The sequence below is a fragment of the Leptidea sinapis genome, chromosome 1, assembly GCF_905404315.1.
Source record: "Leptidea sinapis chromosome 1, ilLepSina1.1, whole genome shotgun sequence".
NCBI lineage: Eukaryota > Metazoa > Arthropoda > Insecta > Lepidoptera > Pieridae > Leptidea > Leptidea sinapis.
The window spans coordinates 1,570,786-1,588,938 of record NC_066265.1 but is presented as its reverse complement, the minus strand read 5'-3'; the positions used below and the strand labels follow the sequence as shown (position 1 = coordinate 1,588,938).

The window sequence follows — 18,153 nt, the reverse complement described above, 5'->3', positions numbered from 1 at the left end:
TGCGCTGCCCAACAGCAAGAGACTCTATCTAGACGTATATATCCTCTTGGGAATATTCATACAAATTTTGCGTCCGCCTCTCTGAACGAAACAAATTACCTAGTTGCTGTCAAATCAATATCAAATTACTTTCCGAGAAGGCTTAGTAGTATAGTAATATATTTTATCTATACCCATGCTTTAAATCCTCTATTAAAGATTCAAAAACAGTTAGCTTATCGCCAACATTAAAACACCCAATGTCCTAATAACCATTATATCACCCAAAAGAGTGTTGTAATGTTGTGCTGAATTTCATAACAACACTCCTTTGTTCTTTCGTTTGTTTGTTTTCGATCCCTTCATGCACATAGAGTTTCAACAGACAGCCACATTCTTACTGCTCGATGCGTGGTATCTGTATGAATTTCAAAAAAAGAACATTTCCATTTACGCGCGTTCCTTCCTACCAGAACGTCGGGCGCCGTAAAAAAATGTAATTTATTCGAAACCCCGCCATTTTTCTTTGATATTTTTTTGTTTTGTTTACAAAAAATGAGCGATTCAAGTTTTGACAGCACACCGCCAGATATTTTAAACGCTGCCAAAAAACATAATATTCAAGTGAATTTTAATAATTGTACTATACAAAATGTAAATGAATACTACAATAAATATTTCTTTCATTAATACCCAGCTCATTTGTATAATCAGTAATGGATGATACTGCTAGGACTGGCTGTTTTAATGTTAGTAGTAAGCTAACTGTTTCAGAATCTTTTAAAGGATTCATATTCTGGGTGTAGATAAATTCTTGTATGCAACTGTTGATAATTAGGTATTAAAACACTCATGTGATACTATTATCATAAACCCACATTCGTGTTTTAATACCCCTCATTACACAACAGCTGCATAAATAACTATTATCTACACCCATGCTTGAAATCCTCTATTAAAGATTCTAAAACAGTTAGCTTATTACCAACATTAAAACACCCAATGTCTTAATAACCATTACATCATCCAAACGAGTGTTGTGATGAAATTCAGTACAACATTCGTTTTCATAATAACACTCCTTTGGATGATATTATGGTTATTAGGACTGGCTTTTTTAATGTTAGTAGTAAGCTAACTGTTGCAGAATCTTTTCTACAGAATTCATATTATGGGTGTAGTTAAAGTCTTGTATGCAACTGTTGATAATTAGGTTAATATTAAACACTCATGTGATACTATTATTTATTAAGCCCACATTCGTGTTTTAATACCCCTTATTACACAACAGTTGCATAAATAACTAAAACCAGTTAAATTGCTATAAATATATTAATGATTTAAGATTGGTATTAGAAGACCCGAGATGACTTAAGCGTGACCCAACCGCCGTGATAAGACTGTTTGCAGTTGTATAACGCTTATCGGTCACGCACAAAATGTTATTAATTAACAACTGTGGATTAGCTGTTAAAAGATAAATGTAACGGTTAGAGGTTAATGTTGAGATATCCCAGAGGGCCTACCATCAACTTTTAATAAGCGATGCGAATCCGATGCAGTTTAGTTTAGGTACCTAAACTGAATCACTAAAATTCGTACCATGAAGTACGTTTTACGTTACGTACGTTTTAAGAATTAACGAAATAAAATTGTGATTCGAAACCTAAAATGATATGATTTTAGCGGTTTTTTTGCGTAGACAATACTAAAAACACATTTTTAAAATTACGCAATTGCGTCAAATTATAAACCATTAAGCTCTTTATACTTATTAAATAATAGTAATATAAATAAATATAGTTCTTTGAATTACAAATTAAATGTTGGCTTATGTGTTTTCGTAATAATAACGAGTTATGAATGCACCTCCATTGATGTTTGATTTGATAGGACCACAGAGTACATTTTTTTTAATTCGTTCTTGCGAACAGGCTATAGCCCGGACTCTTACTGCCTCGTCTTTAGTATTTTTATTTTTGGTATTTATTTTCAGTATTTTGTTTTACAAAAAAGACCAATAAAGTATTCTCATCTCATCTTTAATCAATAAAAATTTTCTTTTCTATGTTTTCTAAAATTTAATTATTTTTCAAAAGTTATTAACAACACGATTCACTTTCCTCTAAGGAAGTAGCAACTGTTTGTCACTTTGACAAATAAGCTATCCAGTTTAGGTTGAAATAACACCTCATGGTACGATTGAATGAACGAACTAAATCAGTTTGCGATTCAGTTGATATAATTTTTGACATTCAATTGACATCATTGCGATTTAATCAGTTGATTTGACGTCAACCTAAATTAGATAGCTCTAATCACGTCGTGGTACGAAATAGCAATGCAGTTCATTTTAGGTTGTCAATTGAATCGCAATTAGAGTTCATGGTAGGCCCGCAGTTTATTCTTTAATAATTTTTATGAAATATTTGATATGAAAAAAAAACGATTCATATATTGGATGCAGCACCTTACAAACTAATTTACTTCTTAATATTACAGCCATTGTAAAATATTCGTTTTGATTGAAAAGAGTGGCCGTTGAGTTTCTTGCATATTCTTCTCACGAGCTCTACTATTTCCGAAAATATGGTTGATTCAGTAATTTGAAACAAATATTTATAGTAACTATTGATAAGCTCTTATTTTAAGCCTAATTGAAAAAAGTTCAGAAACTAAACCTAAACAAATTTATATATTATCGATTCTGTTCACGATAAAAACTTAACGAAAACGTAGGACCAATGCTTATTTACAAAACTTTAGGAAGTGTCAAATATCTACCAGTGGGAGGCTCCTTTGCACAGGATGCCAGCTAGATTATAGGTACCAAAACGGCGCCTATTTCTGCCGTGAAGCAGTAATGTGTTTCGGTTTGAAGAGCGCCGTAGCTAGTGAAATTACTTGGCAAATTAGGCTTAACATTTTATGTGTCAATGTGACGCGCACAATTGTAGTGCCGCTCAGAATTTTCGGGCTGTTACAATAATCCTGAGCGGCACTGCATTGTAATGGGCAGGGCGTATCAATAACCATCAGCTGAACGTTCTGCTCGTCTCGTCCCTTATTTTCATAAATAAAATATATGGTTTTCTATGAAGAATACATTTCTATGTTTTTCTTTTCAGCTGCAGAAGTTGAAGAGAAGAAACCGGATCGGCCGCCCGCAAAAGCGGCCAACTCTATCTACCCTGTACTGAATAAATACATAGAGAAAACCGCGTCCGTCAAAGAACTGACCACGACAAAACTTAGGTAACTTATCATCATAACATATCTGCCGGAAGACATCCACTGCTGGACAAAGATCTCCACAATGATCGGTCCCGCGCTACCCTCATCCAACGTGTTCTGGCTATCTTGAGCAGTATACAAATGTTGTGATATTTATTATCTTCAGAAGATCCTGAAGAGGCAAAAAACGTGTCGAATTGATTAAAGACAAAACTTAGCGTAATTATGGATTGCCGCAAAATCACGCCTCATGAAAGATCTTCACCAGATCATCGGTCCATCTTGCGGGGGGCCTACCGACACTGCGTCTTCCGTCGAACTATGTGCCCTTCCCACTTCCACTTCAGTTTCGCAATCATATGAGCTATGTTGAAGACTTTGGTAAACCTTGGTTATAACAGTTATCTGATGCCATTTCGGTGAATTTCGCCAACTCACTATAGATAAGCCATAAACCACTAACGGCCGTTCCCAATATACTATCCACAGATAGAGATAAATTACTACCTTCTACTGTCAGCAATTAGCTGTCAATAATCTGAAGCTGTCCCTATATACCCGATAAGTCATTCTTATCGACTTATATTGGGGCGCGTGAATTGAATTTTCCATACAAACTCCTATCGCTGTCGTCCCATTGACAGACAGGCAGTGTACGGATAAGGTGAGTTACCGTCGATAAGTTTATTGGGATAGAAAAGTCAATGATGGTTAATTTTTTTATGTCAAGTAAGAGATAGACTGAATATTGGGAGCGGCCGTAAAAGATTTCAGATAACTACTCTATTATTACTAAAAAAACAAATTAAATCTTTACTAAATACGGTCAATTGTTTTTATATGTAATATTCTAATGAGACAATAATTGAATAATGAGTTTTGGAGTCTTTAAACATTATGTCTAATTAGAATTAGCTGATTAGTGGTTGTGGGTTTTGGTTCAGTTGGTTTTCATATACGTGGCTGGTGTGAGGTAGTGATTGTGATATTGTGTCGTAATTTGTAGTGGTTCAATAGGCGTTGGGATTTTTGAAAATGAATGGATTATCTGTAGGATGTGATTAGGTGTGAAATACGGCTAAGTATATGATACATTTGTGGACTGGACTTATTAAAGACATCGAGTGAAGTCAGAGACCATACCGTATCAAGTCAACGTTGTCTACAATGGAATTAAAAGATAGGTAATGACGTCACTCGATGTCAATCATTGATTATGTGAGAGACCAAGGCATGCTCGGTGTCTGTTAGAACACTCGTGGCAGTTGTTAATTGGATATTAATTGAATTGATAATTACTTTTTACATTTGTGGGGGCAAACGGCAGAGGCACATTTGTAAAGTCAAGATAACTGCTCCAGCTAAATTCATGAAAATGTTCAAGGTATCAAAAAAAAAAATATGGGGAGCCTATGGCTTCTATTTTTAAAATAATATAAATAGCCAAATTCAAATTTTAGCTTTGGGCATCAACTTCTAGCCCACCCTGTATATATAGATTTTAAATTTTGTTTGAGAAATTGTATATAATATATTATATGCATTTGTTAGGGTGAATCGAAGCACCTGTCACCAGCTTGTATGAACCTCCTGTCTGCTCACGTTGCCATATGGCAACGCCATGAGACCACCGTTTAGTACTCTGTTATTTGTTTAGTACACAAGACATTAAAATATTGTTGCATATAGGACATGAAATAAAAGACGTGTGACACAAATAAAATTTTAAAAACAAAATTTTATGAACGATGCGGGATTCGAACCCACGACCTCCGGCGTTCCGTGCCGGTGCTCTAACCAACTGAGAGTTGATCAAAGCAAACAGAATTTTATAACGAGGCGGTACTCGAACGGTTAGCTCAGTTGGCTAGAGCACCGGCACGGAACGCCGGAGGTTGTGGGTTCGAAACCCGCATCGTTCATAAAATTATTTTTTTCAAATTTTATTTGTATATTGATCCTAGAAGTGAGGGTTATCACTTTAAAAACTTAACATATTGAAAAGACGTGTTATATGCAGCTCAGTTGAGTTTTTAATGACTGTGATTATTTTATAGCGATAGAAATGACTGTACAATATTGTATATTTTTATTGAAAAGAGCGCAAAAAAAGAATGATGGGAGTTTCTTGCGCCGCTTCTTCTCTCTCAGAGCGCCATTTATTTCCGAAGCGGTAGTAGTATCTAGTATATTAGAAATTACATCAAAAAGAATTCTAAAGGAATAAATTTTTAGAAAATAAATGCCTTTTATGCTTTTAATGACAAAGAAATATTTCATTACATCTTATAATACACGGCCACATTATCTCTGGACCTCGCTGGAACGTGAAGCCCCCTCCCGTTCCTCTTTCACCCCCTCGTCCTGTTGCGTCAGTACAGTTTGCAGTTTCATTACCGTTACTTACATGTCGTGATATTTACGTGCTACCACTGCTTTGTTTTTGAAGTTTTCATTGTTACGTTTTGACTTTTGCTGTTAATCGTTCTGGAGTTTCTGTTGATCTGTGTCGCTATAATAGTACTGCCAGTAAAATAAATACATTTTTTACTCGACCCAGCATCACAACACCTTAACATCAATCTATAATACTGAAAAAAATAAATCATAGTTCATTCATTGATATTAATATCCTAGTGATCCTTATTTTGCGCACCCTACATAGCGACGATGTGACGTCATCGAAATCAGTTCCAAAGCTAATGTAGCCGGGATGTATTATGCTTTTTTTTATGGAAAAGGAGGACAAACGAGCGTACGGGTCTCCTGGTGTCAGGAGGAATCACAGGAGCGTTGCTGGCCTTTAAGGAAGGTGTACGCGCTTTTTTTTGAAGGTACCCATGTCGTATCGTCCCGGAAACACCGCACAAGGACGCGGAAGAAAGCTCCTTGAAAGCCGCACTGTGGAAGATCGCCAAACTATGCTTATGTTATAATAGAATTTATAATTTAGTCTGATTTATTATGTACTATTCACAGCATGCACAAGGAGAACACAGTTAGTAAGGAGGGCAACACACATAGCACCGTCACGCATACCAACAAGAGCGAGTCGGAGAAGATGACGCACACAGAGACCGTACTCGAAGCAACACCTGACGGTCATGTACGTACTATCACAGTAATCACTGCTAGCTTATGTTTATTATTAATATTTTTATGATAATAAGGGACGAGATGAACAGGACGTTCAGCTGATGGTAATTGATACGCACTGGCCATTACAATGCAGTGCCGCTCAGGATGCTTGAAAAACCCAAAAATTCTGAGCGGCACTACAATTGCGCTCGTCACCTTGAGACGTAAGATGTTGAATCTCATTTGCACAGTAATTTCACTAGATACGGCGCCCTTCAGATCACAACACAGTAATGTGAACATTTCTGCTTCACGACAGAAATAGGCGTCGTTGTGGTACCCATAATCTAGCCGGCAACCTGTGCAAAGGAGCCTGGTAAACTGATACATCGTATTTCGCATTACAATCGGTCGCTGTAAAGTTGTATCATTAATTTAAACTACTACTTTCAAATCAGTTTGGCTTCGCAGTCTAAGAGCGCATTGCACTACGTCCGATACGAATCCGATCCGTATTCGAAATCGCTCTAAGGCTAGGGTTACTATGGATGCGAGTTCTGACGAAAATTTGTTTTGACGAGTTCTGACGGATTCGTCAGAAGAAAAACGAAACGCCTGGTATCCAATGACAGTGTTTACACTGGCAACGACGATCGCGTCAGAACATGCACGACGTCGTCACAACAACTCGAGCGTTCAAATGAGTTTGATTTTTTCGCACGACCTGCGTCTGCGAATTTCGAGTGATTTGGTTTCCACCATGGATAACGATAAATTGATCAGTCTCGTGTACGAGAACAAGTGTTTGTGGGATATGAGAGACGAAAATATTAAAACAACAACAGAGATATTTCTCGGTAAAAGTGGGAGAAAGTTGCTACAGAACTCAACACTAGCAGTAAGTACAATTTTTTATTTTGATGAGGGGTTTACTTTAAATAGGAATATGAGCAATTAGAATTAATGTTTACATTTTATCTATCAAGAACATGACTTGTAGAGATATAGATCAATACAGTAGATGTAGTTGTATTGAAACGGAATCACCTGCTGAACTAACAAAATATTTTTTCAAAGTTTCTCTAGTCTCATTCGCGCTTCTTCCGTAGTGATTATATCTCCGTGAAACTGGCACATTGTGTAGGGACTCAAAGTCCACCTCGGGAATATCAACGAAAGTAAGATCTTCTTTATCGATGTCAAATCATATTCATCAAATTCGTCCATCTTCGCTGGACGGCAGAAACGAACTGACTATCAGAATAACAGAAAACGCGCACAGTGTAAACGCCTTGTTCTGACGAGGATTTCGGACGTACTCGTCAGAACAAATTTTCGTCAGAACTCGCATCCATAGTAACCCTAGCCTAAGGAGCCAGATTTTTAGCTCTGGTCCTCGAGAGGGAGAGTAGATCCCAACCACATATCTTTTTTTATTACATTATATTTTTATCTTATGAATATGTAAAGTATAATATATAAATTTGTTTTTTTTTTCTATGCTGATATTATTTATTTTGTGAAAAAAAAAGTTTCACTTATTTCGTGGTTCCATAAAACCACACAGTTGCTTTTATTGTAATATTGAGATATACGTCTAGTTAGACTGTGACAGCTGTGAAATCGTGGAAAACTAAAGTTGACAGTCAACCTATATTTTGAGCTATGCACGCACACAAATTCAAGGTGACTTACAAATTGCAAGTGTAAGACGTAGCTTGTCACGCATACTAAAGTGTGTGTTGCAAGAGATTGTGAGCGGCGGTGATCACTTAACACCAGGTGACCCGTACGCTCGTTTGTCCTTCTATTCCATAAAAAAAAGAGTTATAGACCTGACCTGTTTTCAACAGTGGTCTAGCAGCAAGAGGCTCCATCTAGATGTATGAACTATCTTAAGTATTGACACTCATAATATCAATACTAGAAATAGGGATTAGCTTGTAAGTCGACTTCATAAAATCACAACTTTGTTCAGAAGTATACGTTCTTACAATAAGTTCCCTGTTGACATACAGAACTTACCTTTAAACGAATATAAACCAGTTCTGATGAAAAAGTTGTGTACTATAAAATATCTGAATCATTATCATCAGCCGGAGGACGTCCACTGCTGGAGAAAGGCCTCCCCAAAGATCTCCACGACGATCGGTCCTGCGCTGCCCTCATCCAACGTATTCCGGCGATCATGACCAGATCGTCGGTCCATCTTGTGGGGGCCTACCAACACTGCGTCTTCCGATACGCGGTCGCCATTCGAAGACTTTACTACCCCAACGGCCGTCTGTCCGTCGAGCTATGTGATATGTCGGTGACTTTGGTTCCCCTACGGATCCTCATTTCTGATTCGATCTCACAGGGAAACACCGAGCGATGCTATCCATTACCCTTTATGTTTAGATTAAATATAATTTAACATTTTCTCTGTTGTTTTAGATAAAGAAACCACCAGTACCATTAAAGAAGAGTCCGACCCCTTCATCAGGAGTGGGGGCCTTGTTTAGCGGCCTGCGGAATAAAATGCTGTCGTCGTCTGATAAATCGTAAGTGTCGGTAATCTTTAGCTGCCTCTCATATTTTTCTATTACATTAGCCTTTACTGTTACTAGGTCGGTGGTCTCAATAGGAGAACTCATAGTCAGTGCTAATTTAGGAATTGGTTTATGTCGATCCAAAGCTCAACCAGGGCTGCGTATAGAAGAGCAAAGCGTACAAAAGAGACAATTATCTGTAACGGATATACAGCAAGATAGGAAAGAAAAACGAATGTATTCCATGTATTTAGTCGTAAATAGAATTCAAAATCATCGTTCAGAAACTGAGTTTCGTTACATTATTACCTCTTTGCACAGGATGCCGGCTAGATTATGGGTACCACAACGGCGCCTATTGCTGGCGTGAAGCAGTAATATGCAAACATTACTGTGTTTCGGTCTGAAGGGCGCCATAGCTAGTGGAATTACTGGGCAAATGAGACTTAACATCTTATGTCTCAAGGTGACGAGCGCAATTTTAGTGCCGCTCAGAATTTTTGAGGTTTTTCAAAATCCTGAGAGTCACAGCATTGTAATGGGCAGGGCGTATCTATTACTGTTAGCTGAACGTCCTGTTTTTCTCTTTTTGTCACAAAAAATATAAAGAATCAGCCACGCTTGGCAGTAACTCCTTAGTATTTTGAATATTATCCAACTATCGAACGCACGTATTGACAAATCAAAATTGGTCACCCAATCGGGCTGTCAAGTCGTCTTTACGCTAGCAATTATAAGTCTATGGGGTATAACAGTACCTACAATCACTCTTTATCTTCCAGAAGACAGATACCTCTTTTAACTACTGTCCTGACATAACCAGGTTTTCTTATTGGCATCAACCTTTCGCCATTTACAGGGGTGAAATAGTGATTTCTTATGAATAGTTTCATGCAAGCATTTATATACACTGACATTCAAAATAGGATATGATATCGCTTATTGAAAGTCAAAAACTACCACCCATTCGAAAAGGTGTGGTTTGACGACCTGTATAGCCGAGTGGTTAGCGATCCTACCAACTATGCTAGAGGTCCCGGGTTCGAATCCCGGTAGGTGCAAGCATTTATATGATGAATATGGATGTTTGTTTCCGAGTCATGGATGTTTAAATGTATTTATATATGTTTATATGAATTTATGTATGTTTAAGTAAGTATATTGTATTAAATATATCATTATCTTGTAACACAGGCTATATATGCTTAACTTGGGGCAAGATAATTTGTGTAAAAAGTGTATCAATATTATATTATTCAAAAAGGTGTGCCTCAGACCTGAAAAGAACGGGCGCAAGTAACTCACCGGGTTTTTATTTCATCAAAAAATATGTTTACAAAGTAACATTGTACAATTAAAATTATTATTTGATAGCCTGAGGACGGTCGCTCCATTCCCAATCTGTGGTATCATATAAGAATTATGATTTTAGTGAGAAGACGTCCACATCTCTATCAAGCGGCAGCAGTAGCAGTATGGAAGGGGATAAAACAGACGGACTCAGTTCTAGCAAGCCATTGGCCAACGCGTCTACCCCGCCTACTAGCGTGGCTCCCCCCGCGACTAGCACCTCCCCCCCCGCTACTAGCGCACCTACCCCGCCCGCTGATTCGGTCACACATTCGACGAGCACGTTCGATCACATAGAACGGAATTCAATACTCAACGACCCAAGGGCTGGCAGGTGAATATATATTTTATTATTGATGTTCAAATACGCCTTAGTTACTTACGATTTACGATTTAAGAACTTTATTTTCTCGGAAGAATATTACAATATTCAATTATAGAGAAAAGCTTTTTAGAAGTGGGAGAGTCACGCTGCCATCTTATGACGTAAGGTACCTACAATACATTAATGAATATCAACTAAAGACAGTACAGAATACTATAATACAAGAACTTTAGTGAATAACGCGATCGAGCGGCGCAATGCGCATGCGCAGACCGTCACTCGCAATTTGTTAATATTATAAAGCCGTGACTACAGCTGCTGCGCTAAGATTTTATTTTCCATTAATACTATCTTAGATAATTAACGGCCGTTTTTCAGTAACGTATCTCTAGTTACGGATATATTGCTATCACCGTTTACGGCCGTTTTCAATAACATATCTCTAGTTACGGGTATATCGCTATCACCGTTTACAGTCGTTTTCAATAACGTATTACTAGTTACGAATACATTGCTGTCACCGTTTAATATAGTTATAGTCCAATGCTATCTGTCGATAGGTTATTGAAATGTAAGTAAGCGTTAAAGGATAGATTAGTCTACCTCTAGTAAGTTAAACTAAGAATAGATAGGTGTTTGAAAACGGCCGTTATACGACTAGACTCTAGATAGACTTGACAGTTGTGAAAACGTCGAATAAATAGAGGTTGACATTTAAGCTTAAGTTACTTTGAACAATGCGCGTGCATTAAACAAAGTTAATTGATACATATAAATTATATAGATAGATAGAGCCTCTCACTGCTAGACAAACGATGAAAACAGGCCAGGTTTCTTACTTTAGTATGCGTGACAAGCTACGTCACACTAGCGATTTGTATGTCACTTTATGTTAGTGTGCGTACATTGCTCAAAAAACTTACATTTTATTATTATTTTAGTTAACACGACGTTTCGTGACCTTTCCAGAGCACGTCCTCAGGGGGAACAGTACCCCTGATAATAATCTGATAGTTATCATTTAAAAATTGTTTTATTTAAATATAATGTACAGTCATTATAATTTTACGATATTATTATATTACGTACAAAGATGATCCAAGTTAAAAAGTTAAATTGTATAGTTTCTAGAATTAAGATTTATTATTAAGTTACTTAATTTTTTCTTATATAAAATGTCGAATGTACCAAATTAGAATAACCAACCTAGATTTAGTATGTAAGTGCAAATCAATTGGTGATGTTAAGTTGAGATATTGTTGGTTCATCTAAAATAAATGAATAAATAAAAGTTTGTTTTTTGTGTTCAGAGTGAAGGCGCCACGTCGAAGACCGCCCAGCCAAGTGTTAAGAGACGAGTCTCCCGTACCCGGCGCACTCAGTAATGGACATGAAGGTATCACCTATACATTGGCCCATTTATATTGTTTTTTTATGACAATAGGGGATGAGACGAGCAGGAAGTTCAGCTGATGGCAATTGATATGCCCTGCCCATTGCACAATGCCGGTCAGGATTCTTGACTCCAAAAATTCTGAGTGGCACTGCAATTGCGCTCGTCACCTTGAGATATAAGATATTAAGTATCATTTGGCCAGTAATATAGTGATATTAGGGTCTAGGGTCACCTTTGGACCGAAACACAATAATGCTTACACATTACTGCTTCACGGCAGAAAAAGGCGCCGTTGTGGTACCATAATCTAGCCAGCATCCTGTGCAAAGGGTAATCTTGTACACAAAAATGTAAAATTCTTTGAAAGAAATTCTGTTTTAAATTATTTTCGAGTATTTATATCTAGCGGACAGCTTTTTGTCTAGTTTACAATGTGCCCTTGAACAGCTGCAGTGCTGTATGTCAAAATACACGCTATTTTATTGAGATATTTGAAAAAAAATATACGGTTTCAATAAGGCTGGATCCACATATTATAATGACCGACGGCAAATTACAGCTACGGAACGAAAGAGTCAGGCTAATATATATATATATCTAATATATAAAATTCTCGTGTCATGGTGTTAAACATTGAACTCCTCCGAAACGGCTTGACCGATTCTCATGAAATTTTGAGTGCATATTGGGTAGGTCTGAGAATCGGACAACATCTATTTTTCATCCCCCTAAATGTTAAGGGTGGTCCACACGAATTTTTTTTTTAATTTTTTTGACATTTTTTATTTAAATTTGTTTGATTATGAGTCAGCATTCTACATAATACTACACATAATACTAAAAATACATACAACTACAAATTTTCACCCATCTACGATCAACAGTTACTTTTGTATCGCGATTTTAATAACGGCAATACAACGTTTGCTGGGTCAGCTAGTATATAAAATATATAATATATGCAGCCGAATTCCACCTTCGCACGACACGCCACAAATTAGGATATCATCCCCACCATCTGGATGTGTGGCGTTCCTCCACAGTGCTATTTTCAAGGAGCTTGCTTCCACGTACTGTTGCAAGCTGTGGAATGAGCTTCCTTGTGCGGTGTTTCCGGGACGATACGACATGGGTACCTTCAAATTAAGCGCGTACAGCTTCCTTAAAGGCCGGCAACGCTCTTGTGACTACTCCGGTGTTGCAAGAGAATGTGGGCGGCGGTGATCACTTAACACCAGGTGAGGTGTACGCTCGTTTGTCCTCCTTTTAAATAAAAAAATATATCAAACATAGACTTCGAATATACTAAGTGATAAATAGAAGACTTCACAGACCAATAATGCGTGACAAAAATGTCAATGGGTGTATTAGCTAGTGGTTTAAATTCAATGCTACTTCCAAGCGTGGCTGACTGTTTACGACTTGTGAATCCAAATACTTTGCAGTACCAATATATTTGCTATTATTTTCTATCTTTCTGTATCGTTGTCAGAGATGTTCTTGTTTCTCGGGCGATTTGTTTCTCTATACGTCAGTATGTTGTGAGTTTATTTTTTATTCTGTGTTCGTTCGTCCTTGTTCTTTGTGTATAGACAAGGGATAAGACGGTAAGTCTCATTTTGCACTCATAATATCAATCGACAGAGAAAACCATTAGGCCTACTATTAGAATTTCTTCAAACAAACTTAAATAATTAATTTGAAATCTGACAGTATTATAAAATGCAAATGCAGTGGTTATATTAAAAAACAGTGTATTTCTATTGCCAGTTTAACAATAAATAACAGAAACCAATATTGCTAACTCCAAAATGTCTGCTATGCAATTTAGAAGTAAAATGTTTTTTTTTTAACAAATGATTCATTAAGGTGGATCTTGAACTGCATATCAATACCTCAGTTCCGAACACATTAAAAAACAAGTCGAGTTGTAACTGTATGAAACAAAAATATACTAGACCTATGACGAGATAAAGATAAAAACAACTAAACTGCATTCGCTTATCGACTTGTTCCTTTTTGGTAATGGATTCAGGGGCGTGCATATCATATTGGAAATTAGGCAGTGCCTACCACGTTATGAACCTAAATAAATATAGCACCAGTCTTAAAGTTAATTTAGTTTAATATGGTTGTTTTTTTTTTTATGGAATAGGACGACAAACGAGCGTACGGGTCACCTGTTGTTAAGTGATCACCGCCGCCCACAATCTCTTGCAACACCAGAGGAATCACAGGAGCGTTGCCGGCCTTTAAGTAAGGTGTACGCGCTTTTTTTGGAGGTACCCATGTCGTATCGTCCCGGAAACACTGCACAAAGAAGTTCATTCCACAGCTTAGTAGTACGTGGAAGAAAGCTCCTTGAAAACCGCACTGTGGAGGACCGCCACACATCCCGATGGTGAGGATGATATCCTAACTTGTGGCGTGTCGTGCGAAGGTGAAATTCGGCGGCAGGAATCAGGTTAAACAGCTCTTCGGAACACGTGATAAATGCGGTAGATTTTTATTACCAAACTTCTATTGAACATCCACTCATAAAATTTTTCCTTACGCTAGATACTATATAACCACTTCTTTTCTAGCAATATTTCTTATTCCAAAGCGCAACTACGATTAGTTAGATCCACAGTGCCTACCTTGCTAGAAAACCAATGCACGCCCCTGGGTGGTTTATCATGTATGGACCATAGTGTTTTCATTTATTAACGCGAGTGTTATACATTCAAATAAAACACTAAACGCGTGTAGTTCTAACTGTGTTTTTATATTACATTTTGTTATAATTTGAGTTAAACTGCCGTTCATCTGTGTACAGCAAATACCACCTCCGAGGCAATTAATGGCGCTAAACTTCATAATGACAACTGTGACAAATACTATCTTGACTCCTGTCAACCGCAGTCCCCCTGAAAACGTGATTAATTAACTAAAATAATATTAAAAAAAATGTAATTTTTTACGCATAATTAAATGTAAAAAACACAGTTACTATAACACGCGCTTTAATCCTTTAAAAAGTGTTTTAATTATTTAATTTAAGGACCAATTTTTCCATATTACTGAATTTCAGAATTATTACACTTTGTAACTGGGGTATCGAAATGCTACTCTCACTAGACTGCTTTTTAACCGACTTCAAAAAAGGAGGAGGTTCTCAATTTGTCGGTATTTTTACTAACACTTTCATGGATAATATTACTAGTTAACTTTACAGCATCCCCGGAAAAAGTGTTGTCAGACAAAACGCCTGAGATAAAGCCGAAAGCGCGCGAATGGGAGAAGCACAAGGCGCCGTGGATGGCGGAGCTGAAGCTGAACCAAGCGAAGAAGGGCAGCGACAAGAAACACACCAGCACTGACAGGTGAGGGCTGACTCTGTCATGGTTGCAAACAGCTACCTGTAACAAATTTGATATTATAAATGTGAATTTAAGTTTACGTAGCCGTAAGGCGCAACCTTATAAGGTTGTAAACTCCTGAGAAAGTATGAGCAAAATATCACTGAATGTTTAACGATACGAATTTAGGTGTGTATAACACCATCTCAGGTCCGTAAACGCTCAGAATATTTGGGTTTTTCAAGAATCCTGAGCGGCACTGCATTGTAATTGGCAGGGTGTATCAATTACCATCCTGCTCGTCTCGTCCCTTATTGTCATAACAAAAAAATAATCTCCTAGTATATATACTAGTATAGTAATAAGCTACTTAGTATTTTGAATATAGTCCAACTATCCAACACACAATTCAAAATTGATGACGCATCGGGTTGTCAAGTCGCCTTTTCGCTTTAATATACTGACTTAGAATATACTATTCTAAGTCTATGGCCAGTACCTATAATGGCGAGTCTTTATCTTCCAGAAGTGTAGACAGACACCTGCATTACCTACTGTCCTGACATATTACCATCAACTGAACGTCCTGCTCGTCTCGTCCCTTATTGTAATAAAAAAGCATACAAATGATTTAAGTTTTCTTTAGTGTTAATTCCGCCAATATTTCCGCCAGTCGAGACCATCAGTCTCATGCCAGATTTTGGCAAGACAACACGTCCTGAGGATGCCTCGTGTAGAGGCGAAACACGTGTCGAATTGTTTTTTAAAAACAAATATTGGCGGAATTAATACTAAAGAAAGCTTAAATCATTCGTATAATTATGGATTTCCGCAAAGTAACGCCTAATTAAATAATTTTTTAATAAAAAAACATGCAAGTATTGTTTGCGGATTTATAAACATTCCAACTGCATTTGTGGTATTGAACACCATTATTTAAAACCACAAGATTAATAGGAGCTTTGATAAAATTTATTATTGGCAATGACATATTCATAAAATCACAATTAGCATGTTTTAATTCGACTCAGAACAAAGTCGAGCTTACTAATACTTATATTTGAATTAATGAAATCGTTATTCAACTAACATAGGTTTTATAAATATAAGCATTTTTTTTAATGATAATACGGGATGAGACGATCAGGACGTTCAGCTGATTAAAAAGCCCAAAAATTCTGAACGGCACTACAATTGCGCTGTAACCGCGACCAGTAATTTCACTAGCTACGGCGCCCTTCAGGCCGTAACACAATAATGTTTACACATTACTGCTATACGGCAGAAATAGGCGCCGTTGTGGTCCCCATTATCTAGCCGGCATCCTGTGCAAAGGAGCCTCCCACTGGTAAAGTGAGTCTGTAACTCTTATGCATATACTTGGTTATTATTAATTTGTGTTAATTTTTAGGTGTTAATTGATTTGTGATGTTGCTCTTTCACATCCAAACAATTTGAACATAGATTTGAAAGAGCGACAATTCAAATCAATTTCGTAACATTCAATTATTGGGGTTGAGCAGGCTATCAACTGTAAAGTAGATCTTGTAGATGGAGCCACAACCTAAGAGTAGAACAAGATATATCAACGGTTGACTCAGTTAAAATGAGAGCTCGGGCGGAAAGCGAGAGGTCGCGGGTTCATAAATTTTGGTTACCAATTTAATATGTATAAGTAATCCCAGATGTGAGGGATATCACTTAAAAAAATAACAACTTATTTATGTGTTGTTAAACCATAGATTGGCTGAGTGCGGCGTGGAGGAAAAGCGCTCGAGTCACAGCATGGAGATGTCGAAGAGTACGTCATCCATCAGCAGCCGAATATCTGTGCTGGAGAGCTTCGACTCCAGCTTCGAGGTAAGGCACTTCATCATCATCATTTCAGCTGGAAGACGTCCACTGCTGGACAAAGGCCAAAACTCCAAAGTCCTGCGCTGCCCTCATCCAACCTACTCCGGCGATCTTGACCAAATCGTCGTCCATCTTGTGGGGGGCCTACCAACACTACGTCTTCCTGTACGTGGTCGCCAATCGAGGACTTTACTGCCCCAACGGTTATCTGTCCGTCGAACTATGTGCCCTGCCCACTGCCACTTCAGTTTCGCAATCATTTGGCATATGTCAGTGACTTTGGTTCTCCTACGGATCTCCTCATTTCTGATTCGATCTCGCAGGGAAACTCCGAGCATAGCCCTCTCCATTGCCCAACAATGAGCTTCATCATAAGGCCCATAGTTAGCGACCACGTCGACATTGGTTAAAAACCTTCGTCTTCAGACACTGTGGTATTTTGGACGAGAAGATTTTACGGAGCTTCCCGAACGCTGCCCATCCGAGTTGGATTCGACGAGTGACCTCTTTCCTCTAAAAAATTGGACCTGCCCAACTGGATTTTTGTCCAAGGTAGACGTACTCGTCAACAATTTCGAGAGTACTGTTACGGGAGTAGGTGCGACATGGGATTAGACATCATCTTCGTCTTGTCCATGTTAATTTTGAGACCTACTCCTTGGGAAGCTGTATTGAGGCCGTCAAGCATATGGCTTAAGTCTTCCATGGTCTCTGCCATGATAACGATATCGTCGTAAAATATTTGTAGACACTTGTATCTAGCTGGCGTTAAGTGTTCCTTAATACTGAAAGCCGAGATTAATTTGCTTGGTCTAAAGAAAGTCGGTCAGATATATTTATAGCAAGCTGTGAATTGTACTTCAAGTTACATATATCGGTTTATTTGGGGGTTTTCTATACTATGCTGACTGTCATGGTATTAACGCTATCTTTAAAACCGCATAAATATAATGTAGTAAATAATATATCATCAATTCCATCAAGTAAAGGTCAATGAAATAACACACTAAAATAATCTTAATTTAGATAAACTTTATGATAGAAAAAATCTACTTAACGATAGAA

At 37.6% G+C, this 18,153-nt stretch overlaps 1 protein-coding gene across 1 annotated transcript in view; it reads left to right on the top strand.

The window, feature by feature from the left end:
- LOC126979781 (transcription initiation factor TFIID subunit 3) overlaps positions 1–18,153 on the top strand; it is a 40,188-nt gene that overhangs the window by 9,872 nt on the left and 12,163 nt on the right. Inside the window, exons 2-8 of the mRNA XM_050829318.1 lie at positions 3,108–3,234; positions 6,193–6,319; positions 8,728–8,834; positions 10,255–10,506; positions 11,808–11,893; positions 15,111–15,258; positions 16,977–17,094. Coding sequence (XP_050685275.1) covers positions 3,108–3,234; positions 6,193–6,319; positions 8,728–8,834; positions 10,255–10,506; positions 11,808–11,893; positions 15,111–15,258; positions 16,977–17,094 — 965 coding nt within the window. The remainder of the gene's footprint in view (positions 1–3,107; positions 3,235–6,192; positions 6,320–8,727; positions 8,835–10,254; positions 10,507–11,807; positions 11,894–15,110; positions 15,259–16,976; positions 17,095–18,153) is intronic.